The sequence below is a fragment of the Coregonus lavaretus genome (assembly GCF_964263955.1).
Source record: "Coregonus lavaretus genome assembly, chromosome: 10".
Taxonomy (NCBI): Eukaryota; Metazoa; Chordata; class Actinopteri; order Salmoniformes; family Salmonidae; genus Coregonus; species Coregonus lavaretus.
In genome coordinates this window covers 5,509,097-5,534,840 of record NC_139997.1, presented here as the reverse complement: position 1 = coordinate 5,534,840, position 25,744 = coordinate 5,509,097, and the positions used below count along the sequence as shown (strand labels likewise).

General features: G+C 45.6%; 1 protein-coding gene across 1 annotated transcript in view; it reads left to right on the top strand.

Annotated features, from left to right (window-relative positions):
* ptpn13 (protein tyrosine phosphatase non-receptor type 13) overlaps positions 1-25,596 on the top strand; it is a gene marked incomplete at both ends in the record, with an annotated part of 84,063 nt that extends 58,467 nt beyond the window's left edge. Inside the window, 25 exons of the mRNA XM_084169843.1 lie at positions 1,305-1,455; positions 2,426-2,564; positions 2,792-2,944; positions 3,172-3,354; positions 3,609-3,771; positions 4,018-4,169; positions 4,299-4,448; positions 4,637-4,776; positions 6,329-6,438; positions 9,391-9,480; positions 10,695-10,805; positions 12,467-12,598; positions 16,774-17,264; positions 17,842-17,979; positions 18,840-18,933; positions 19,905-19,990; positions 20,476-20,638; positions 20,936-21,168; positions 21,341-21,439; positions 21,663-21,905; positions 22,112-22,299; positions 23,340-23,493; positions 23,748-23,903; positions 24,199-24,370; positions 25,376-25,596. Coding sequence (XP_084025969.1) covers positions 1,305-1,455; positions 2,426-2,564; positions 2,792-2,944; positions 3,172-3,354; positions 3,609-3,771; positions 4,018-4,169; positions 4,299-4,448; positions 4,637-4,776; positions 6,329-6,438; positions 9,391-9,480; positions 10,695-10,805; positions 12,467-12,598; positions 16,774-17,264; positions 17,842-17,979; positions 18,840-18,933; positions 19,905-19,990; positions 20,476-20,638; positions 20,936-21,168; positions 21,341-21,439; positions 21,663-21,905; positions 22,112-22,299; positions 23,340-23,493; positions 23,748-23,903; positions 24,199-24,370; positions 25,376-25,596 — 4,112 coding nt within the window. The remainder of the gene's footprint in view (positions 1-1,304; positions 1,456-2,425; positions 2,565-2,791; positions 2,945-3,171; positions 3,355-3,608; positions 3,772-4,017; positions 4,170-4,298; positions 4,449-4,636; positions 4,777-6,328; positions 6,439-9,390; positions 9,481-10,694; positions 10,806-12,466; positions 12,599-16,773; positions 17,265-17,841; positions 17,980-18,839; positions 18,934-19,904; positions 19,991-20,475; positions 20,639-20,935; positions 21,169-21,340; positions 21,440-21,662; positions 21,906-22,111; positions 22,300-23,339; positions 23,494-23,747; positions 23,904-24,198; positions 24,371-25,375) is intronic.
* Between the last annotated feature and the right edge of the window lie 148 nt (positions 25,597-25,744).

Here is a 25,744-nt window from a genome sequence, read left to right as displayed (position 1 = left end):
GTGTGTCTGGTTGTCAGGGGCAGACTGGGACAAGAATTCGGCCATGGCATTTTAACCACGCTAGGCCACATCCCTGCGCGCGCCGCCAACTTTTCCCACAATTGCATTTTTAAACGTTATATGATCAGAACGCATTTTTCTCTGGAGCGCATGCGGGGAGAGGAGAGTGGCTCACTCATCACAGCAGCAGACGACAGCACAGGGGCTGGGAAGACACTTTTATTACAGGAATCATGGATGATAATGCACTTTACTGTTTGAAGAAATTATGCTTTTAGCCCCCCCAAAAAACAGCAAGTTTTGAGTGAGGTGACCTTTCTTTACGTTTATAGGCACCCTTATCGTTTTTTTACCATCCATGTTCTTGGCTGTCAAACTGATGAGAGTCGGAGCAGGTCTCTTTGCTGATGCTGCGTTTGACTTTGAATGTGAGTTTGTGTGACCTCAGCTCAGCCTATCAGAAGACCGGGCCGGCCCATCTTGGTAGGGGGGCGGCTGTTGCCCACTGATCAGCCAAAGGATCATTATACATTATTATAACAGAGAATTTGTTGTTGTTATTCTTTTTTGTGTGTCAATTTCGACCAGCCCACCCAACAATAAAATGGTCCAGCCCATCTGGTGTTTGCCAGAAATGCCATATAACCAATCCGCCCCTGCTGGGTGTGCACTCTTCTGCTGTCCCATATAAACCAAAATCCAGACACTTGTTGATTTCAAGTTTCTTTAGTTATTTTCAGTGTGTCTGTGCAAGGGTCCAGCTCATGCTTATTTATTCATATGTTATCACTCTATCTCTCCCTCCCTCCCTCTCTCCCTCTCCCCTCCGTCTCTCCTCCCTCCCTCCCTCTCTCCCTCTTCCCTCCCTCTCTCCCTCTCCCCTCCCTCTCTCCTCCCTCCCTCCCTCCTCTCCCTCCCTCCCTCCCTCCATCCCTCCTCCCTCTCTCCTCCCTCCCTCTCCCCTCCATCTCTCCTCCCTCCCTCCCTCCTCTCCCTCTTTCCTCCCTCCCTCCATCCCTCCTCCCTCTCCCTCTCTCCTCCTCTACCTGCTTCCTCTCTCCCCCTCCTCTCTCTGCTCCCTCCCCCTCTCCTCCCTCCCTCTCTCCTCTCCCTCTTTCCTCCCTCTCTCCTCCCTCCCTCTCTCCTCCCTCTCTCCCTCTCCCCTCCCTCTCCCTCCCTCCCTTCTCTCCTCCCTCCCTCCATCCCTCCTCCCTCTCCCTCTCTCCTCCTCTACCATGCTTCCTCTCTCCCCCTCCTCTCTCTGCTCCCGCCCCCTCCTCACCTCCCTCTGTGTCTTCATCTAGACAATGAGTTCTTCTTCGTTGATCCCGATGCCAAGCTGTCCAAAGTTGCTCCTGAGGGGTGGAAGGAAGAACCCAAGAAGAAGAAACCAGACGTCCAGTTTAACCTGTTCCTACGCATCAAGTTCTTTCTGGATGACGTCAACCTCATACAGTAAGACCGTGGGAATATTCAAAAAGCTTCTCAGAGTATGAGTGATGATCAAGGATCGCTTTTGCCTTTATCTTCTGTAGCTCAGTTGGTAGAGCATGGCAGTTGTAATGCCAGGGTAGTTGGTTCGATTCCCAGGACCACCCGTATGTAAAATGTATGCACGCATGACTGTAGGTCGCTTTGGATAAAAGCGTCTGATAAATGACAGATTTATTATTATTATATTAGATCATAATGAATACGTTTATATGGATGAATTCCAGAGGTAAATTTATATATCCTAGATCCGCACTCCTACTCTAACATGCTTTATGAATATATGGACCCTGGTCCCAGATCTGTGCTAAGCACGGCAACAACCATTAATATGGACCCTGGTCCCAGATCTGTGCCAAGCACGGCAACAACCATAAATATGGACCCTGGTCCCAGATCTGTGCCAAGCACGGCAACAACCATAAATATGGACCCTGGTCCCAGATCTGTGCCAAGCACGGCAACAACCATTAATATGGACCCTGGTCCCAGATCTGTGCCAAGCACGGCAACAACCATTAATATGGACCCTGGTCCCAGATCTGTGCCAAGCACGGCAACAACCATTAATATGGACCCTGGTCCCAGATCTGCCAAGCACGGCAACAACCATTAATATGGACCCTGGTCCCAGATCTGTGCCAAGCACGGCAACAACCATTAATATGGACCCTGGTCCCAGATCTGTGCCAAACACGGCAACAACCATTAATATGGACCCTGGTCCCAGATCTGTGCCAAGCACGGCAACAACCATTAATATGGACCCTGGTCCCAGATCTGTGCCAAGCACGGCAACAACCAATAGGACTATACATCACAAACCGATCTGGGACCAGGCTACTCAGAGCCTTTAGCTGAAGTGAAACTAGCCCTTAGTTAAACAACAATAGCCTACTTCAGAATAAAGTATCAATACTGTGCTCCACTCCAGGCACACCATGACAAAACATCAGTACTACTTGCAGCTGAGGAAGGATATCTTGGAGGAGAGGGTGTGCTGTGACATGGAGAATGCCATGCTCCTGGCGTCTCTGGCTCTTCAGGCAGAGTTTGGCGACTACCAGGCAGAGGTAGTTATCCCTCTACAGTAGTAGTATAGTTTATTATACATTGTTTACGACATTTACATAATGGGGTGGTTTCCAAGACCATATTAAGCCATTCCTGGACTAAAAAGTGCTTTCAGTTGAGACTCTCCATTGAACATGCCTTTTAGTTTGGGAGTAGGCCTAATCTGGAACCAGGAAGCCGACCAACCCTATGTGAGGGCTACAATTATACCATCTGTTTCTTCTAGCTCCATGGAAAAACGTACTTCAGACTGGAACATTACATGTCTGCCTCTGCGCTGGATAATATTGACCAGAGCTCCATCAAGGAAGAACTGCTGAAACTACACAGCACATACTATGGAGCCACAGAGACAGAGACTGAGTTTGAGTTCCTCAAGGTAAGGGCCAAGATGGTCCCAGATCTGTTTGTTCTGTCTTGCCAACTTGATAACAGATCTGGGACCAGGCTTCAAGATGGCGTGACTGTGCTACTACGTCAAATGACATAAAGATGCTGTAATATCAAGGGGGTGGAAACTTTTTTTTGCTGATAAGATGATGATTGTGATTGTGATCGATCCCTGTCTTGAGTTAAACTCCTTTTATCCTGTGTTTTCTCCTGAAGGAGAGCCAGAGGCTGACAGAGTACGGGGTTCACTTCCACCGCGTCCTCCCTGAGAAGCGGTCCCAGACAGGTATCATGCTCGGGGTCTTCTCCAAGGGTGTCCTCATCTTTGAGGTCCTGAATGGAAACAGAACCCCGGTACTAAGGTTCCCCTGGAGAGAAACCAAGAAGATCTCTTTCACAGTAAGTGCATGGCTCTCTGAAGTCTTAGATTTGAAATATGGGTTCCCTAGTCCTAGTTTAGTGTCCCCTGTTACTCTGCATTGCTTTGTAATGTTTCTCTCACTCATTTGTATGCTGTTTATTCTGTCGGGTGTATTTCTCTCACTCACTGCATTTTAAATCATGCCCTGCTTTCTGCTGCTATTCAACATTTCTCTCACTCACTTTTATCCTTTTCTCTCACTCACTTTTCTGATCCTGCTGTTTCTCTGCAGAAGAAGAAGATCTGTCTTCAGAACACATCAGACGGGATCAAACACCTATTCCAGACAGACAGCAACAAGACCTGTCAGTACCTGCTACACCTCTGCTCTGCTCAGCACAAGTTCCACCTCCAGATGAAGGCCCGACAGAACAACCAGGAGCTGCAGGACTTGGGTGAGACAGAGGGAGATGGTGAAATAACGACAGCATGTCGACATGAGCTTTGTCACATCATCTTAAACAATGAAAAAAACCTGAACTGATTCTGATTAGACCTAATTATGGGCTGGAGACAGTCATTTTACTAACACTTGACCTTATTTTTTACACTTCAGTTATATTAATTATTGTATAAGATTTGTCAATTGGGTTTAAGACCCGCTGATAATGTCCTCTCCGGTACTTCTCCCTGTTCCACAGAGAACTCTCCACTGAGCCTCCTGCAGTACTCTCTTGGCCAGGGGGGGGTGGAGGGGATCGGGAGGGCAGTGAGCTCTGCCAGCCTGACTCCTAGCTCCTCAGCCCGTTCCGCCCACTCAGACTCAGACCTGAAGAGGATCTCCTACTCAGAGGTAAGTGATGTTTTACATCTTTTGAAATCCCTGGTCCAATCCCCAGTCCTCTATGTCCTTTGTGGTGTGTAGTTTTAATTGCATCCATTTTTGTGAAAGAACAATAGCAAAAGCTTATTGTTACCTCAGGTGGCACTGAACAAGGCCCCTGGCAGCCGGTTCCATGCCCAGGAGGAGGTGCTCTTCCCTGGGTTGAACTCTGGCCTCGGCCCCTACCACCACCACCACCCCTCCAATGCCCGGCTAATGATGAGCAGATCACACCACAACCTGGGCCAGGTATGACACTATTTATTCATGCTATGTTACGGAGGTCTATGGCGCTTTTTATGGCTCCTGACTTTGTCTTTTTATTTTTGTTGTGCGTGTTTTTGGTCTGCTGCTGTATGACGTTACAATTAATAAAGTTCCATCCAAGCAGATACTGCTATTCAAGTATTTATCTATCCATTTATGGCTCTATCCAGGTGCCTGAATCTCCAGAGCACCGTGCGGTCCCCTTCAACAGCCAGTCCCAGTCTGCTGTGAACCACGCCCAGCTCCTGGACTCCCACCACCGAGCCAGCTCGGACACAGACTCCATCTCTGTAGCTCACCAGCAGGACATGTGAGTCACCTATCCCCTAAGTGCTCACCTAAGCCTCTTTAGTAAATGGAGGGACCATCCGATAATCCAAAAAACTAGCCCTGATATTGATTTGGAAGATGGATTACTGTATGGCATGTTTGGGTCTAATCAAATCATCACATTTGATTTGTCACGTGCTTCGTAGTCCTGACTGAGCGGATCTTAGAACAGGGCAAGGCAGGGGTTGCCACCTTCAGCACCACAGCAGACTCATTACTGTGTAATGGCTCTTCATTCCTCTGTCTGTGGATCACTGAGTGTTCTAGTCTTTGTCTAGTCATGCCTTTAATTAGCCCTCTAGGGGAGGGGAGGGGAGGGCCTGCCTGCCTGCCTGCCAGCCTGTCTGCCTGCCAGCCTGCCTGGTTCAGTGCTGAGTTGACAGTACTCTCTGTCTTCCCTCATCTCTTCCTCCTGGTTCAGTGCTGAGTTGACAGTACTCTCTGTCTTCCCTCATCTCTTCCTCCTGGTTCAGTGCTGAGTTGACAGTACTCTCTGTCTTCCCTCACCTCTTCCTCCTGGTTCAGTGCTGAGTTGACAGTACTCTCTGTCTTCCCTCACCTCTTCCTCCTGGTTCAGTGCTGAGTTGACAGTACTCTCTGTCTTCCCTCATCTCTTCCTCCTGGTTCAGTGCTGAGTTGACAGTACTCTCTGTCTTCCCTCATCTCTTCCTCCTGGTTCAGTGCTGAGTTGACAGTACTCTCTGTCTTCCCTCATCTCTTCCTCCTGGTTCAGTGCTGAGTTGACAGTACTCTCTGTCTTCCCTCATCTCTTCCTCCTGGTTCAGTGCTGAGTTGACAGTACTCTCTGTCTTCCCTCACCTCTTCCTCCTGGTTCAGTGCTGAGTTGACAGTACTCTCTGTCTTCCCTCACCTCTTCCTCCTGGTTCAGTGCTGAGTTGACAGTACTCTCTGTCTTCCCTCATCTCTTCCTCCTGGTTCAGTGCTGAGTTGACAGTACTCTCTGTCTTCCCTCACCTCTTCCTCCTGGTTCAGTGCTGAGTTGACAGTACTCTCTGTCTTGTTGTATCTCTTCCCTCATCTCTTCCTCCCACCAGATTTAGTTTGGGGCTTTTTGGAATGGAACGGCCTTCTGCATACTTTAAAAGGCCCATGAACTAGAACAGAAAAACTGGCTTCATATTAACATAATGTTAATTAGTGAAGGGGTTTGATGTATTCAGCCACAGTCTCTGTTTTTGATTTGTTTTTTGCTTCCAGCCGGATTGCTAACTACCATCTGAATATGGACTTTATTCTATCTCTTCTAATACAGCGGTGTAGTTTGGGCTGTCCCAGACCAGTTTAACCCCCCCCCAGATTGAATGATAACAAAAATATCATACTCTGTAGAGGGTGTTAATGTTCTTTCTCCTTCCTTTTTCTCTCTCTCTCTCTCTCTCTCTCTCTCTCTCTCTCTCTCTCTCTCTCTCTCTCTCTCTCTCTCTCTCTCTCTCTCTCTCTCTCTCTCTCTCTCTCTCTCTCTCTCTCTCTGTGTCTCTCTCTCTGTGTCTCTCTCTCTCTCTCCTCAACAGAGGGTTTGGCTCCTCAGCGTCGCACGGCAGCCCCGCCTGGAGCCTTAAGAGCTTCCAGAAAGAGTCTGACTCCTCCTCCATCGAAGAGACGGGACATGCTTATGTCGTAGGTCAGGGTCTTGTCTTTTTCCTGGCTGCTATGAGACATGCTGTGCTCATCTTTCTGTTGTCTGTTGTTGGCTTTGACAGTGCCAACAGTGTCTGGCTGTGTGAACTGTGTTGGCATTGTCCAACGCCATGTATTATGTCTAGAAACCATGTCATGATTTTTCTTGTGTTCAGGCAGACATACATACAATACTTGTTTGTTCTCATTCCAGGTGTGAGCATGCACAGCTCTGGTCTGCCCTCAGCACCTGCCTCTCTGACTAGTGTCAACAGTAGGTTCTCCTTGGGCTCGGTCTCATTCTCAACAAGCTATTGTTTTCATCCTAAATGGTATCCTATTCCCTTTATAGTGCACTAATACCCTATTCCCTTTATAGTGCACTAATACCCTATTCCCTTTATAGTGCACTAATACACTATTCCCTTTATAGTGCACTAATACCCTATTCCCTTTATAGTGCACTAATACCCTATTCCCTTTATAGTGCACTAATACCCTATTCCCTTTATAGTGCACTAATACCCTATTCCCTTTATAGTGCACTAATACCCTATTCCCTTTATAGTGCACTAATACCCTATTCCCTTTATAGTGCACTAATACCCTATTCCCTTTATAGTGCACTAATACCCTATTCCCTTTATAGTGCACTAATACCATATTCCCTTTATAGTGCACTAATACCCTATTCCCTTTATAGTGCACTAATACCCTATTCCCTTTATAGTGCACTAATACCCTATTCCCTTTATAGTGCACTAATACCCTATTCCCTTTATAGTGCACTAATACCCTATTCCCTTTATAGTGCACTAATGCCCTATTCCCTTTATAGTGCACTAATGCCCTATTCCCTTTATAGTGCACTAATGCCCTATTCCCTTTATAGTGCACTAATGCCCTATTCCCTTTATAGTGCACTAATGCCCTATTCCCTTTATAGTGCACTAATACCCTATTCCCTTTATAGTGTACTAATACCCTATTCCCTTTATAGTGCACTAATACCCTATTCCCTTTACTACTTATAAGTAGTGCACTATAAAGGGAATAGGGTGCCATTTGGGACACAGTCATCGGTCTAGTGAGTGTATTTTTTAGCTGCCTTTAGCCTCAGTTATGTAGGGGTATGTAACTGCAACAACACTAAGTCTCGTTGGTAGAGTTACATAACTCTGGCTTCTGTTCCCCATGTGTGGCCAAAATGGCACCCTATTCCCTATATAGTGCACTAAATTTAATAGCCAGTTTAATAGCCTCATGCTTGGCACAAGAATGTATCATGACCTTCCCTTTTACCCTAGCTTAGCCTGTGTGTTAGCCCCCATTAGCCCCTGGCCAACACACACACACACACACACACTGCTTCTGTTGTGCTGGATAGCAGTGGTATATAGATAGATATGCTAAAGCTGTCAGCCTGTTTAAACCTCTTCCCTATGTTATAGGTGCAGGCTGCTCCCAGTTGCTTAGAGAGCAGAGCAATGTAATGCATCAGTCTCTGTGATAGACCAGAGATAATACACACACACACACACACACACACACACACACACACACACACACACACACACACACACACACACACACACACACACAGATAATGCTGTCCATTCACACTTTGCTAATGTATTTAACCATGAAAGTCATTTATCCTGCAGGGTGATGTGCTCACCATAGTGTGGTTCCTGCAATAAGCTTCTTATTATTGAATGTGTTATGGTCAGTGGGACAGCCTAGAAAATCCTCAGTGAACTTTAATACAACCTTGATATTTTGCTTTGATAGTGGTACTGTTTAAATGTACTCTCACATATTGAAATATATCCCCTTTACAAAACTCATTCAGTACCACCTGGGCTCTAAATTAAAAATAAATAAAAATAAAACAACGTTAGGAGCACCACATGACGTTTAGGACTTTTTGTTTTTGTTTTAATTGATTGATACAGCCTATGTTGGGCCTTTATGAATTCTAGCTACTTTTGAAGTACATGTTGTGCCCTAGAAACTAATATGCAACACTGTATCTACAGTGTCTTCAGGAAGTATTCACCACCCTTGACTTTGTCCACATTTTTGTTGTGTTACAGCCTGAATTTAAAATTGATTTAAATTGAGATTTTGTGTCACTGATCTACACACAATACCCCATAATGTCAAAGTGGAATTATGTTTTTTTTTTTTTTTAATGTGGAATAAGTCAAGGGGTATGACTACTTTCTGAAGACACTGTACATTTGGTTATTATAAAAGCTAAAATGTTTATATACCTTTCATTTGAAATTACAAAGTCGTTTGTGGAGTATAAGGTTTCTACATTGTGTAAAAGCACTATTTTCCTATTGAGATGCATTACATTGAAAATGGTACACTTTCTCTTTTTAAAAAAGGTCAGGTTTGTGATGATGACATTCATTCATTGCTGTGATCATTGATCTGCTGAAGAAGATATCCCCCTTCCTTTATTTCTGTGCGCCGGGCACTGGTGTTGTACTGGTAAAGGTACCAGGTTGTTAGCCAGCAATGAAGTAACACGAGTGAACTAAGTGTAAACAAATGGTTAACGATGTCAACGCGAGAGTAGTTTTGGAGCGGCCCATGACATGAACGTCTGCTATAGGAAGCAACAAATGTTGCGCCGGTAATATGGGTCAGATCTTTTGACCAGATTTGTTATTATCTGGGAGATTTTTTTTCCAAAGTCGCACAGTGCTCCCAAAATATAACTCATGGTCGCACAGCAAAATATTATTAATATGCGACCAGATTGGTCACGCTTTAGAGTCCTGAGTACCATTTTAGTAATTTAGCAGACACTCTTATCCAGAGCGACTAACAGTAGTGGGACGTTTTCGTACCACATGCATGATGTCGTTTTTTTTTTTTTTGTAGCTCTATATACTTCTGTAGAGCTAACTAAATGGTTCTCCTTGGATTGTGTTTTACCAAGATTCCCTGAAGACAAAGCTGAATGCCTTGCCTTCCCCAGAGAGAGAGATTACCACGGTCAATCTGAAGAAAGATGTGAAGTCTGGCCTGGGTGAGTTCCTCGCTTACTCCGGTGTAGCTTGGATTGTCAGGACGGGTTTGACAGATTGGGAAGCAATAGATCCATGGAAACGGGAATAGAGAATGCCGAGTTGATACAAAGACACTGATAAATGGCGGTTAGTCCCAGGGCTCTCAGAATCAGATCTAGAGCAGGCAAGCTGCATAGAAGTGCACTAAGACTGTCAGACCAAAAACAGCCTGATTTAGTGCTGCTAGCTATCACTCCACAACATGTAGCTGTGATGGACGGACCTCCAACATGGAGGGAAACACGACTGGGCTACAGCGATAGGACTTTAGTGGTAGTGATGGAAGACATTTTATGGTTTCTTTTTATAAGTCTCGTAATCTGGTGGTTGGCACATTTATCGTAGAGATTTCCAGGGCATTGATTCATGTTCATCCTAACCTGCTGTCTGTTTTTCGACTACGGCAGTGGTTCTCGGCTGGTTTTTGCCTCGGGACCCAAATTGAACAAGGTTGTCTCGTCGCGATCCAATACTCGCATCACGGAAAAAGAATCGCAAAAAAAATACTATCTGGAAAACTATTTTTACTGCTATATTGATAGTAAATGTAGCAATTATACAAGGGAACAACATTCCCACCTCTTTCATTGTCAATGAAATGTAGCCCATGGTCTAGATGAAGAATGTGAATAAACTCCCTGGCTTGGGACTCCAAAATCAACCCAAATAACACTGCTAATAGCTCTATATTAAAAATACTGTGATTGAAGAAACATTTTCAGAGATGTAACTATAAAAAAAAAAAATTAAGTTCATTATCATTTCTACGCACCTTCTACCTGGTTTAAGTCGTTCAGACTGGATTCTTTTTTTTTTTTTTTTTTTTTTTTTTTTTTATATACTCAAGACACCTGCGACCCACCTGCGACCCATTCAAAACCAAATTTGGGTCGCGTCTTACCAGTTGAGAAGCACTGTACTACAGGGTTTCAGATAGTAGGGGGGGTAGAACTCTGGTCTTGTTGATCTGTTCATACTAACCTGCTGTCTGTCTCGGTCTACTACAGGGTTTCAGATAGTAGGGGGGGGGGCAGAACTGTGGTCTTGTTGATCTGTTCATACTAACCTGCTGTCTGTCTCTGTCTACTACAGGGTTTCAGATAGTAGGGGGGGCAGAACTCTGGTCTTGTTGATCTGTTCATACTAACCTGCTGTCTGTCTCGGTCTACTACAGGGTTTCAGATAGTAGGGGGGGGGCAGAACTCTGGTCTTGTTGATCTTGGCACCTTAATCAGCTCCATAACTCCTGGGGGTCCTGCAGATGTCAACGGCTGCCTCAAGCCAGGTCAGTGAGAAACAATAACACAATGCATTGTATAATAATAATAATATATTGTATAATAATATATTGTATAATAATAATAATATATTGTATAATAATAATAATATATTGTATAATAATATATTGTATAATAATAATAATATATTGTATGATGATGATTATATATTGTATAATAATATAATGTAGAATTATAATATAGCATCATTTAGATAATGCACTTGATGTCTAAAATATATTGTACCATACATATTTTTGAAGCCAAAGGTTCTTCTCCTACTTGTGTAAGATACACTACATGACCAAATGTATGTGGACACCTGCTCGTCCAACATCTCATTCTAAAGTCATGGGCATTAATATGGAGTTGGTCCCCCCTTTGCTGCTATAACAGCCTCCACTCTTCTGGGAAGGCTTTCCACTAGATGTTGGAACATTGCTGCAGGGACTTGCTTCCATTCAGCTACAAGAGCATTAGTGAGGTCGGGCGCTGATGTTGGGCGATTAGGCCTGGCTCGCAATCAGCGTTCCAATTCATCCCAAAGGTGTTCGATGGGGTTGAGGTCAGGGCTCTGTGCAGGTCAGTCAAGTTCTTCCACACCAATCTCGACAAACCATTTCTGTATGGACCTCGCTTTGTGCACGGGGTCATGCTGAAACAGGAAAGGGCTTTCCCCAAACTGTTGCCACAAAGTTGGAAGCACAGAATCATCTAGAATGTCATTGTATGCTGTAGCGTTAAGATTCCCCTTCACGGAACTAGGGAGCCTAGCCCGAACCACGAAGAACAGTCCCAGACCAGATTATTCCTCCTCCACCAAATTTTACAGTTGGCACTATGCATTGGGGCAGGTAGCGTTCTCCTGGCATCCGCCAAACCCAGATTCGTCCGCCGGACTGCCAGGTGGTGAAGCATGATTCATCACTCCAGAGAACACGTTTCCACTGCTCCAGAGTCTAATGGCGGCGAGATTTACACCACTCCAGCCGACGCTTGGCATTGCGCATGGTGATGTTAGGCTTGTGTGCGGCTGCTTGGCCATGGAAACCCAATTCACGAAGCTCTTCGACAAACAGTTATTGTGCTAACGTTGCTTCCAGAGGCAGTTTGGAACTCAGTAGTGAGTGTTGCAACCGAGGACAGGCAAAAACATTTTTTACGTGCTTCAGCACTCGTCCCGTTCTGTGAGCTTGTGTGGCCTACCACTTCGCGGCTGAGCCATTGTTACTCCTAGTGATTTCCATTTCACAATGACAGCACTTACAGTTGACCGGGGCAGCTCTAGCAGGGTAGAAATTTGACGAACTGACTTGTTGGGAAGGTGGCATCCTATGACGGTGCCACGTTTAAAGTCACTGAGCTCTTCAGTACGGGCCATTCAACTGCAAATGTTTGTCTATGGAGATTGCATGGCTGTGGGCTCGATTTTATACACTTGTCAGCAACGGGTTGGCTGAAATAGCCAAATTCACTCATTTGAAGGGGTGTCCACATACATTTGGATATATATTGTATGTAAATGGTTCAGAAAAGGGTATTTTGCATCCATCAGGAAGCCTTACTTTGTAACTTTCAGAGAGCCGTATCATCATTGTGTGGAATAGGTAACTCCATATTGCTCCAGTGTGGGCGACAGTATCAGAATGTGGTGCGTTGTGTTCTGCAGGGGACCGTCTAATCTCTGTGAATGAGGTGAACCTAGAGGGCCTCCCCCACTCCGCTGCCATCGAGGTCCTGCAGAGCGCCCCCGATGACATCACACTGGTGGTGTCTCAACCCAAAGAGAGGCTCTATGAAGGTAGTTATAGATGTTTATGGGCAGTTATTAGCAGCTATGTCGTACATTATGTATCGCTCACAGAAATGCTCTATGGAGGTATTTATGTAGTTATTATAGATTTTTATGAGTAGTTATAAGCACCTTTTTGTTGTGCATTATAATCCATTATTAGTGCTGAGCGATTAGTGCTTTAGGTCGGTTTCAGTTCGATGATTAAAACATAATCACAGTTTTCGGTTTTTATTTATTTTAACATTAAATGAAATAATGACATTACAAAGATTTTAATGGTAATTCCAAAGACAAAAATGGTGAACATTCAATTGCCAAAACATTGAACATATTCCATTGTCTCTGTCAGGTCCACATTGGGTAGACATCCATAGAAATGACTATGAAATAATAAAATATTTCAGTTGCGTATATTAGTTTTTGTTTGATTACTTTATTATTTTTTCATTCCTTAAAGTTATCATCTCATCTCTGCTCAGGCTGTAGCAGTCAGCCAGCCAGGCCATCTAACGTTATGCGCTCCCCATACTGTCCTGTCTTTAGTCATCCTATTTAGCTAGCCTGTCTAGCTATGCTGCAGAGCTGTCTGACAAAATCATTTTACTAGTACTTCAAAGTAAATAAGGTATACTTTCACAAACTGTCTCTGTCCCTCTCTCTCGTCGCTGTGTACATTCCTCTCTCATGCGGTCTGTGTGTATCTAACCTAACGTAGCAGGCGTAAAAGTGTATCCATCCAGAGCACTGTATTTAATGACGAGATGCTCATGTCTCCGCCCTAACAATGGGAGTTGTTGTCCCAATGGCTGGAAGGCAGGCGGCAAGCTTAGTCGAGAGTGAAACATCTCGCTTCACCTCTTCCTCTCTGATCAGTCTCTGTCTGAGCCGGGAAAAACAGGCGCAATGGATTATGGTCATTGTAGTTAATTACCACGTTTCTGCGCTGAACTAGGTTGAATATTTGCTTAATGAAAACTACATCTCCCTTCAGCCCAGCATCCCACATAGTTCTTGACTTGATTTCTCTCGTGAATCATTTAAATTCTCTCTAGAAAAACGGTGCGTTGGGCTGACAAAAAAAAACATTAAATGGAATTCAAGTAATTGAACCGACGTCAGGTCAACTAGTTAATAACCGGAATAAAGAAATGTCGGTAAATCATTCAGCACGATCCATTATGTATAGCTCCCAGCCCAGAGAGGTAGTTATGTACTTATTATAGATGTTTATGAGCAGTTAAAGTACCTTTTGTCCTGAATTTTATTTGTCACATGCGCCGAATACAACAGGTGTAGACCTTACAGTGAATTGCTTTGTTGTGGAAATTCTAATCAATAATGAGGAGAGACAAGGTCAATCACCAATCAAGATATTACTTTATTCAAAACATATTAATAAGGTAGTAAGTGAGGTGGAGAGCTCTGACATACAGACAATACAAATATATTTTATAGCACAATACCCCCTCTCACTCTACATGACAAACAGCAGATGTTTGGAATGAGTCAAAAGGTTAGGATTTGTATGAAATAAATTAATAATTCACAGCAGACAGTATCTGCTATGAAGACTGTTCTCATTGTATGCAATCCAGGGTTTGGCCCCCAAGACAAGGTTCTTATCAACATTACCCGAGCCTGGTACACCAATTCAGTCCATGAAAATGCAGGCTCAGTCAGACCAGAGACATCTCCCTCTCACACACCATTAATCATGAAATGGAAAGTGGCAGTTGGTTTTATCACCTAGTCGTCCCTAAATCAACTGCCAGGCCCAGCTTCAGAGGTTCCTCTCAGTTCACACAGACGAGAGTTCTAAGAACCCTATTCTATTGCATAAACAGTATTAAACATCATCTTGTTATTTTTCCACCATAGCTTACTTACAAGCCCTTAACCAACAATGCAGTTTTAAGAAAGATGAGTGTTAAGTAAAAAATAGATAAGTAAAAAATAAAAATAAATAATTAAAGAGCAGCAGTAAAATAACAGTAGGGAGGCTATATACATGGGGGTACCGGTACAGAGTATATATATATATATATATATATATATTTTTTTGGCTTGGGGGTAGAAGCTGTTAAGAAGTATTTTGGACCTAGACTTGGCGCTCCGGTACCGCTTGCCGTACGGTAGCAGAGAGAACAGTCTATGACTAGGGTGGCTGGAGTCTTTGATAATTGTTAGGGCCTTCCTCTGACACCGCCTGGTATAGAGGTCCTGGATGGCAGGGAGCTTGGCCCCAGTGATGTACTGGGCCGTATGCACTACCCTCTGTAGTGCCTTGCGGTCAGAGGCCGAGCAGTTGCCATACCAGGCAGTGATGCAACCAGTCAGGATGCTCACGATGGTAAAGCTGTAGAACTTTTTGAGGATCTGAGGACCCATGCCAAATCTTTTCAGTCTCCTGAGGGGAAATGGGCTTTGTCTTGGTGTGTTTGGACCATGATAGTTTGTTGGTGATGTGGACACCAAGGAACTTGAAGCTCTCAACCTGCTCCACTACAGCCTCGTCGATGAGAATGGGGGCATGCTCGGTCCTCTTCTTTTTCTTGTAGTCCACGATCATCTCCTTTGTCTTGCTCACGTTGAGGGAGAGGTTGTTGTCCTGGCACCACACGGCTGTCTCGTCGTTGTCGTCGGTGATCAGGCCTATCACTGTTGTGTCGTCGGCAAACTTAATGATGGTGTTGGAGTCGTGCCTGGCCATACAGTCATGGGTGAACAGGGAGTACAGGAGGGGACTGAGCACGCACCCCTGATTGGTCCCTGTGTTGAGGATCAGCGTGGCAGATGTGTTGTTACCTACTCTTACCACCTGGGGGCGGCCAGTCAGGAAGTCCAGGATCCAGTTGCAGAGGGAGGTGTTTAGTCCCAGGGTCCTTAGCTTAGTGATGAGCTTTGAGGACACTGGTGTTGAACGCTGAGCTGTAGTCAATGAATAGCATTCTCACGTAGGTGTTCCTTTTGTCCAAGTGGGAAAGGGCAGTGTGGAGTGCAATAGAGATTGCATCATCTGTGGATCTGTTGGGGTGGTATGCACATTTCTGGGATAATGGTGTTGATGTGAGCCATGACCAGCCTTTCAAAGCACTTCATGGCTACAGACGTGAGTGCTACGGGTCTGTAGTCATTTAGACAGGTTACCTTAGTGTTCTTGGGCACAGGGACTATGGTGGTCTGCTTGAAACATGTTGGTATTACAGACTCAGACAGGGACAGGTTGAAAATGTCAGTGAAGACACTTGCCAGTTGGTCAGCGCGTGCTCGGAGTACACGTCCTGGTAATCCGTCTGGCCCTGCAGCCTTGTGAATGTTGACCTGTTTAAAGGTCTTACTCACAACGGCTACGGAGAGCGTGATCACACAGTCGTCCGGAACAGCTGATGCGCTCATGCATGCTTCAGTGTTGCTTGCCTCGAAGCGAGCATAGAAGTAATTTAGCTCGTCTGGTAGGCTCGTGTCACTGGGCAGCTTGCGGCTGTGCTTCCCTTTGTAGTCTGTAATAGTTTGCAAGCCCTGCCACATCCGACGAGCGTCTGAGCCGGTGTAGTACGATTCAGTCTTAGTCCTGTATTGACGCTTTGCCTGTTTGATGGTTCGTCTGTTTGATGGTTCGTCTGAGGGCATAGTGGGATTTTTTATAAGCGTCCGGGTTAGAGTCCCGCTCCTTGAAAGCGGCAGCTCTACCCTTTAGCTCAGTGCGGATGTTGCCTGTAATCCATGGCTTCTGGTTGGGATATGTACGAACGGTCACTGTGCGGACGACATCATCGATGCACTTATTGATGAAGCCAGTGACTGATGTGGTGTACTCCTCAATGCCATCTGAAGAATCCCCAAACATATTCCAGTCTGTGCTAGCAAAACAGTCCTGTAGCTTAGCATCTGCGTCATCTGACCACTTCTTTATTGACCAAGTCACTGGTGCTTCCTGCTTTAGTTTTTTCCTGTAAGCAGGAATCAGGAGGATAGAGTTATGGTCAGATTTAGTGATTTAGTGGTAGGTCTGACTGGCTGAGTTTAGTCTGACAGTAGTAGTTAGTGGCAGAGCAATCTTATAACTAGTATCCTTTATGAATGTAGTTCTAGATGTTTATGAGGTGTTATAAGTGCCTATGTCACGCTTTATAATCAGTAGCATTGCAATCACAACCAGTATTCCTCTCGGTCTCCTCTAGAGTCTCCGTCAGGGTTTGCTCCATATAAACCCCAGGCTCCTCTGGCGGTCTCCAGACAGAGACAACAGGACCTGGACTTTGAGTCTTCATTTGAGGAACAGGAAGCAGGAACAGGCTCCCCCAGCCCTCCTCTCCCCACCACCACCATCCCCTTGTCTGTCTCCACTGTCCCACGCCAGGGCAGCCTCCAGTCACAGGACTCCAGGACCGAGAGCACCAATGCACCCCTCCAGACCCCCGTCAACGGCACCCAACCCCATCGCACCCCGCCCACTGAAGCTGCCTCAGTACCCGTATCCATACTCCATCACCAGGATCAAACCATCAACATCGCCTTGACCTTCGACCCCCTCAAAGTGGCTCCACCGGCGTTGCCACCAAAAACCAGGAAAGCTAAGATCCTTAAAGACCCGGACTATTCGGATAGAGGGGACTCTGAAATGGACGAGGAGACGTACTCTAGTAGTCAAGAGAAACCAAAATTGAAAAAGGTAGGTAGGGGCTGGTGTGTTTTCTGACGCAAGTTCAACAAGAGTTCAACAGGTGCTAGCTCTGTTTCAGTTACCTGTAATGGAGAGTTTTTCTCTGGTGGTGTTTTGGTGCTTTTGACATGTCTGATAGTCAGTAGGCTACAAGATTAAATTCAAGAGCAACATTTACAGCAAATAATGTTGAGAACATCTTGTGTATCACCTGAAAACTACCTGGGAAAACAGTCCCTAATAGTTTAGTCATATATTTGTAGGTGTCCTCAAGGTACACTGTACAGTACCGCTACAAAGATGCACGCAGTTAACAAACGACCTCTCAAATGCTTGACGTTCTTTACAAACTAATTGCATGTTTTGCTTAATCATGTTATGGCTACCTGTCATTGCATTTTAGAATTTTAACAAATGCAATACAGCGTTATAGAATGGCTGCATCCTTTTGATCCTTTCCTATATGTTATACTTCCTATACCAATTCCTTCCCCTCTATAAAACAACTTCCTGTTATTCTCTCTGCATGTCTGATGCCTGGCCACAACCCCAACATTCCATTTACTGCCATGTTCTCTGTTTGCAGGAGTTAACTCCTCCTCTCCTCAACGGCATCATGGGAGGGTTAAGTGGTAATGTCCCAGGGGTCAGTAGTCTCTCTCCTGGAGATCTGTTTGACGTTGAGCTGTCTAAAAAGGACAGAAGCCTGGGCATAAGTGTCACGGTACTGTTACTGGTTCTGTTACTGGTTCTGTTACTGGTTCTGTTACTGGTTCTGTTACTGGTTCTGTTACTGGTTCTGTTACTGGTAATGTTTCTGGTACTGTTCGGAAAAGGTTTTCTTCAGGTTTTTTCTTTCCTGGTGACTGGTGTATGTGTGTAGTGTATGTGCTGGTTTCGTGTAGCTGTGCTGCTTTCGAAGCTCTGTGGGATTTGTAGATTGTCTTGCGTCTCTTTGCATGCTGATTTTCTCACAGACATTTTGAATGGATAAGGATTCACTAATGGGTGACACTGCCACAGTAGGTACAGATTACAGAAGGATAATTTTACCCTATGACGACCCACCAGTTTTAATTGTGGTATTAATCATGTAGTACTAATGCCTGCTTAGATGTTGTGCCGCTGCCTGCTTGACCACTTTGATTTGCAGAAGTGACCAGCAGTGTGATTTTTTCCCCCCCCTCTGAATCATCTCAAACTTGATGATTTAAAAGCCTGCTTTCCTGCATAAGGCAAACACTAAGGCACCTTACTTAGCTACTCAAAGACCAGAGATTCAGTCAGTACCAATACAAATTCATAAGAAGAGCACAATGCCTGTTGTGGCACATATTATTTATAATAATAGTTATTATTATTATTATTCAAGGTCTTTAAACTTTAATCATGTGATCTATCATGGCGATCTGTCATGTTAACAACACCATTTAGCTAAATCTGATACTTATAATACAACCCCACTATATGACCATAAATAATAACCCCGTAGACAAGAGCCAGGTAGTCCGTGATCGACAGGAATACAGCATTATACTCCAACTCTGTCTGGTTGACTGTAGTAACATGACCTGTTCTCCTCAGGGTGGAGTGAATACCAGTGTGAAGCATGGAGGTGTTTATGTGAAAGCCATCATCCCGAAAGGAGCTGCAGAACTGGACGGAAGGATCCAGAAGGGTAAGCTATAGCACCTGGGTCCTGTTCAGTAAGGCACAACGTAGCAAAACATTTTAAAACGAGGGTTTCTTTATTGGATTGTGTCCAGGTAGACCCCTCCCTGTTTCCAGTCTGTGTTGTTCCATTTGTTGACCTAATGAACACGCATCAGTAGGGAGAAAACATTTTTGAAACATTTAGAAACTGGGAGTACTACCTGAACTTGTCCAATAAGAACACAGATTTACGTTTTCCGTAGCAAAACCTTGTGCTATGGTGTACCCTACTGAACATTGCCCTGATGGACTACAGCCAGCATGGAGGATTCCCACCAAACCTGCTGTGGTATCATGTTGTCAGCACCTTGATGCTTGACTGGTGTTTTCTGAGTCAGACTGTGTTTATATACACTCAGTCTACGAAACATTAACAACTCTCTCCATGACACAGACTGACCAGGTGAATCCAGGTGAAAGCTCTGATCCCTTATTGATGCCACTTGTTAACTCTACTTCAATCAGTGTAGATGAAGGGGGAGGAGACAGGATAAAGAAGGATTTTTAAGCCTTGAGACAATTGAGACATGGATTGTGTGTGTGTGCCATTCAGAGGGTGAGTGGGCAAGACAAAATATTTAAATGCCTTTGAACGGGGTATGGTAGTAGGTGACAGGCGTAGGGCTGTTGCGGTGACCGTATTACCGCCACACCGGCAGTCACGAGTCATGAAGGCAGTCAAATTCCACGTGATGCTGCTGCTGGTCATTAGTAGCCTAGCAACCTTGCTAACTGCCTGGTACTCAGCACTCTATTGTCCCTCTAATCACTCTGACATCAATGCAAATGTCATCAGAAATCTAATCAAACGCTTCATGAGAGCCCATGAGCTGATGTAGCGCAACATTTCTATAGGGGGGTGCAACTCAATATTAAGATGTTCCTAATGTTTTGTACACTCAGTGTAATACCTGTCTCTCTCTCTATTGTTACTAGGTGACAGGGTGGTGGCTGTCAATGGGAAGAATCTGGAAGGAGCCACTCACAAGCAGGCTGTGGAGACCCTCAGAGATACTGGAAAGGTCAGTACTTACACAGTCACTGTTAAAGGGATAGTTCAATAAGTTTTACCTTATTTCCACTTACCTATGGTGTGATTCATCCAGACAGTTAGTCCATTAGCTTGTTTAGCAAGTTCCAGCATCTATCTACTATATAGGCTGGTGTCCTCTCTCCTGTTTGAGACTCCTTGTGCTTTCTGACCAGTGGTGTTACTCTCCGCTCCTCCCCTCTCCTCCACTCCTCCTCCCCTCTCCTCCACTCCTCCTCCCCTCTCCTCCACTCCTCCTCCCCTCTCCTCCGCTCCTCCTCCCCTCTCCTCCACTCCTCCTCCCCTCTCCTCCACTCCTCCTCCCCTCTCCTCCGCTCCTCCTCCCCTCTCCTTCGCTCCTCCCCGCTCCTCCCCTCCCCTCTCCTCTGCCCTTCTCCTCTGCTCATCCCCTCTCCTCTGGACCTCCCCTCCCCTCTCCTCTGCTCCTCCCCTCTCCTCTGCTCCTCCCCTCTTCAGATGGTCCACTTGCTGTTAGAGAAGGGTCAGCTCCCTGCGGACCGTGTCCACGCCCCCCTGACGCCTCAGTGCACCCCTCCCTCTGTGCCCAACGACCAACAGAAACAGGCGCCAGAGCCTGCTCAGCCTAAAGCCCAGCCAGAGTACAGCTTCATCACTGACGGTGAGTGTCCAGTACAGTACAGCTTCATCACTCATTGCTTTCTTATACGTCACCAGCAGTTGCTCGTCTTTGATTTGTAATATATGACATTGTGCCCTACTGCCGTTGTGCCCTTGAGCAAGGCACTTAAACCCTAACTTTGCTCCAGGGGCATTGCTCTGCAGCTGACCCTGTGCTTCTACCAGTCTCTCGTTTGTGTGTCGTGTCCGGGAGAGTTGGGAGTCAAATACCAGACTGCAAAAAAAATTCACATTTTGATGGACAATAAAGTTGTCTCGTGTCTTCCTGTCCCCCCAGACAATGTATTTGAGGTGCCCTTGCTGAAGAACTCATCAGGCCTAGGGTTCAGCTTCAGCAGAGAGGGCACCCTGCCTGACCAGACCACTGGTAACGGCCCTGGTAACGGCTCCAGCATGGTCCGGGTCAAGAAGTTGTTCCCCGGGCAACCTGCCGCTGAGAGTGGACGCATCAACGTGGGCGACGTCATCCTCCGTGTCAACCAGATGCCCCTCAAAGGACTCTCGCAGCACGTATGTCACCTTTTCAATATGGATCAATCAGTCAATCAATAGGTTATATTGGGGTGGGGTTTCAAATAGATTTTTCCAGTTGAAAAAACGGACTTTCCTTGTATGCCAATATTATATGACTTTAACCATTTTATATTGAATATTCTGTTGTGTTTCTCTGCCCTGCCACTAGGAGGTGATCTCAGCGCTGCGAGGGACCGGTCAGGAGGTGACTCTGCTGCTCTGTAGACCTGACCAGGGGGTCTTAACTGAGACGGACTCCTCTGCTCTGGTGAGAAACTCTACCAGCCACCAGCACCTCTCATTTGGTCCACAAACTGGGCAAAATGCCTGCATTTCTCTTACAGTGATCACATAGGACAATATGCAAGACAGTTCCCTCACTATAGCCACATTCACTATAAGTGGAGTGGAGTGTATATTAGTATTTTTTTATATTTAGTGAGCTTTACACTAATATACTTACTGAGTGTATCTCTTTCACCACTACCCAGACTTCCATGGCCTCTCCTCGTAAGGAACCAGTAGCCCAGACCCAGCAGCCTGAATCCAGCTTGGCCAGTCCCAGGACAGCCTCCCCTGTGGGGTCTGAAGGGATGAGGAACCAGGATCTGGGACCTGGGCCAGTGGAGGAAGCTCTGGAGAGACCTGGGCCAGTGGAGGAAGCTCTGGAGAGACTGCTCATGAAGTCCCCCAGCCGACGGGACAGCTACAGCGACAGCACGGATGATGAGGAGGTAACGATTTAATTGATCACTGGTAACAATTGATAACAAGAACCACAATAGATATGGGTTGTGTTGGCTTTGAGTTTTTTAATCGTCAATGATGTGCGTATTGTTTCACTCGGCTGAGGCAACTGTACATTTGTCAAATTCACGAATGACTAAACAATGGATTTATTCATTCATTAGTGAATTAATTAATTTGTTAATTTATTCAGGTGGAGGAGGCCTTCAGCCCCTCTCTGGAGCAGGGCCGACAAGCCTGGGACCGTAGTATCTACCAGACCCCCAGCAGTAACCTCACTCTGGGGAGGCTCCGCCAGTATGAGACCCCCTGTGAGCTGGATGACACCATCCGCTCTGCCTACTACTCTCCCAACCTGTCACTGGCCAACCTCAGCAGAAGGTAAAGATTAGATCCTACTGCTGATTTTACTCATGATAGCCTGATCCCAGAGAGGGATAGCCTGATCCCAGAGAGGGATAGCCTGATCCCAGAGAGGGATAGCCTGATCCCAGATCTAACATAATCTAACAAAGAAGGATTCATGAGTTAGCCAGCTAACCTGCCTAAATGTTCTGAAATAACGTTATACTTTTTAGAAAGATAAGCTTGAAATGGTCGTGGTCTAATCGACTCAAGAACCAAAAACGCATATCTAAGTTGAGCTTTCTTAGGCTGCGTTTACACAGGCTGCCCAATTCTGATCTTTTGCCCAATTATGATCAAAAGACCAATTAGTAGCAAAAAATATCAGAATTGGGCTGCCTGTGTAAATGCAGCCTTAATGAACCAGAAAATCTATAGTTATTTCTGGTTGTTTATCAAAGTTAGCTGGCTAATGCATTGATCATGCTTTGTAGTATACCACTCAGATCCTAGATCTGTTTGTGCTGGGAGTTGGCAAGACGGCACAAATAGATCAGGGACCAAGTTAAGTTAATGACAGTTCTATTTCCTCCTCTGATAACATTTCCAGTTGTCTTTGGAAGTGTTTGTAGACGATTATGATGTAATTTCTCTGCGATAACAATCACAAGATTATTATGTCTCTTTCCCCCAGAGGCAAATGCAGTGACGCACATTGCTAGCGTAACCAATGAGAGGTGATATAGTTTCCAGGTCATTAGTACCGTAACCAATGAGAGGTGACTCACTGCAGTCAGATGGGGTTCGTTCAGTCGAGGTGAAACGTAATGAAAAGAGCTCAGCTGACAGTTCTTTATTCTACCTGACAGACAATAATATTGTATGATCTGTTCTACACAAGTTATTTCTATGTTAACGTTATAGACTAGGAATGTCACCTCCGTTTTCCCAGGTCACTGTGCTTCAGCTTCTGCTTGCTCTTTGGGGTCTAAACCGGGTCACTGTATAGCACCTCGTGACGACTGCTGATGTAAAAATGACTTATTTGATTGATTCCTTCTGTTCTGTTTCCGCAGGTGTCCCTCCTCCTCCCCTCTGACCCCTGACCTGGCCACCACCCCTCAACGAGAAGCCCCCAGTCCCGACCCCCTGCCTCCCCCTCTACCACCGCTCTTCAACCTCACCCACACCCTGCCAGACAACAGACAAGACATGGACGAGTTTGTGCCGGTAAGAGCAGGGGAACACTAGGACTGTCTGAATACACAAGTACTTCGACCGTCCTGGTTTCCTCCATTCCTTGCCTCTCTCTCAAAGCACATTGGAGGAGGAGGTCCAAGGGAACCTCTCATGGGCAGAGGAAGCAAGGATTTAATGTGCATTATCCATGTAGTTATGTAACTATGTAGTATTTAGTCTGTTGTTCATCATTTTTAGCAGAGTTTGATTCGAACTGTGTTTGTTTACCTCTATCTGTGTGTTAGGACGTGGAGCTGAAAGTGTCCCTTGTGAAGTCTGAGAAAGGAAGCCTGGGGTTTACTCTGACCAAAGGCAATGACCTGGGCTGTTACATCCATGACATCATCCAGGACCCTGCCAAGGGAGACGGCAGGCTGCGGCCCGGGGATCGCATGATCATGGTACACAACTACTGAACACTCACTCTGGGGCGCTCTCAATTTGGCTTTCCTTGATTCCTCACCACCTCCTCCATTTTAAGAAGGAGGTGAGGAGTGAGAGTTTGGATCTCCACCTCCAATGCAGTTTGAGGACACACGGAGAGAGGATTGGGAGGAATTGAAGACAGACAAATTGATAGTCTTGTTGAACACTCTCTGTCATGCTATATCACAAGAATTCCACCTGTAGCTCTTTGCTAACTTTGCCTCTTCCTCCTTCATCCTACCATCCTCCTCTCTCTCTCCCCCCTTTCAGGTGAACAACAAAGATGTGTCCAACATGGGCCACACTGAGGTGGTGAACCTGGTGAGAGCGGCCCCCAGGGTGGTAGATCTAGTGGTAGGAAGGGTCCTGGAGGCCCCTAAACCCCCCATAGAGGCACACCTACTGCCTGACATCTCCTTCCAGTGCCCTGACCAAACATTAGGTAAGAGAGATATAGAGATATTTATCTATTTAGACTGCCTAAAGTTATCTACTTAACTAATGTGTATCATCCCTCTTCAACTGTTGAACTGTTGAAAATATACCAAAATGCCACTGTTTTGGTTTTGGGTTATCAACCTCAGCGATAATGATCATTGTAAAGATAACATGTCACATGGGCAGTGCTCATGTCCCGGGGGCCAAGAAAGCACAAGATGTAAGGGTGTTAGATTGCAGTTTGAAAGGAATGTGTGGTGGGGTTTTTTTTGGACCATAAATAAGCTTTCACTGCCTCGCTGTGGTGTTTTAGGCGACAGCTTTTGGTTCAGAAGGTCAGGGTTGTGTTCAGTAGGCACCAAACAGAAGAAAATGGACTGAAACAGGTAGGACCTAGCTGGACTTCACTTTTCCGTAGCGAAACATTTTAAAACATATTTTCTCTGCAGGGCTGGTGTTGGACGGGGGGACAGTGACCCGTGTATATGGGGTGTTGTTCATGAAGCTTAACGTTGTTGTATCTCTCCCTACAGGTCTAGTATTGGACAGGGGAAGTGACTGTGTGTATGGGTTAGAAGTCTTTCTGGGTCCGAAAACATGGATCCGAGGATAATCATACCCGAACGGACTCGAGAACAATCAGACCCAAACCCAAATGGACCCCGACGACAACCAGACCTAGCTAGACCTAACGGGTACAGGTCTAGACCAGACCCAATTGGACCCTAGTGACAATCTTTTTTTAAATCAGCCAAGTTGATCTTAGAACTTCATATGTTGGCTAGGCCTTCCATAAGTCAATAAATTCACCTTATTAGCGTAGAATAAATATGCTATAGACTAGACCCAAGACCCCGACGACAATCAAACAGGATCTGACCCACAACCGAGGGAAATGTTAGAATTTTGGACCAGGACCCTGTCGGGTATTCAGGTTCGGGTGGACCCGTGAAGACCTCTAGTTACAGGGTGTTGTTCATAAAGCTTAACGTTGCAACTCTCCCTACAGGTCTAGTATTGGACGGGGGCAGTGACAGTGTGTACGGGGTGTTGTTCATAAAGGAGGTCCTGCCTGGCTCGGCGGCGCTGATGGAGGGCAGTCTGAGGCCCTTAGACCTGGTCCACTATATCAACGGAGCTCCAACTCTGGACCTGACCCTCAATGAGAGCTGCAGGCTGCTGGAGATCTCCCTCAGGGAGCTCACTATCAAAGCTACAAGGTACACTTAACCCTCACCCTGAATTCCAAATAGACCCCTAGCCCCTACACATTTTCTTCAGGAAATGTCCTTTACTAGTTAACATTATCAATCCATTTCTGTGCAAGGCAGTCCTTGCCAGCTAGCGCCAAAGAGGTTTGAAACTGAGAGGACTCAAC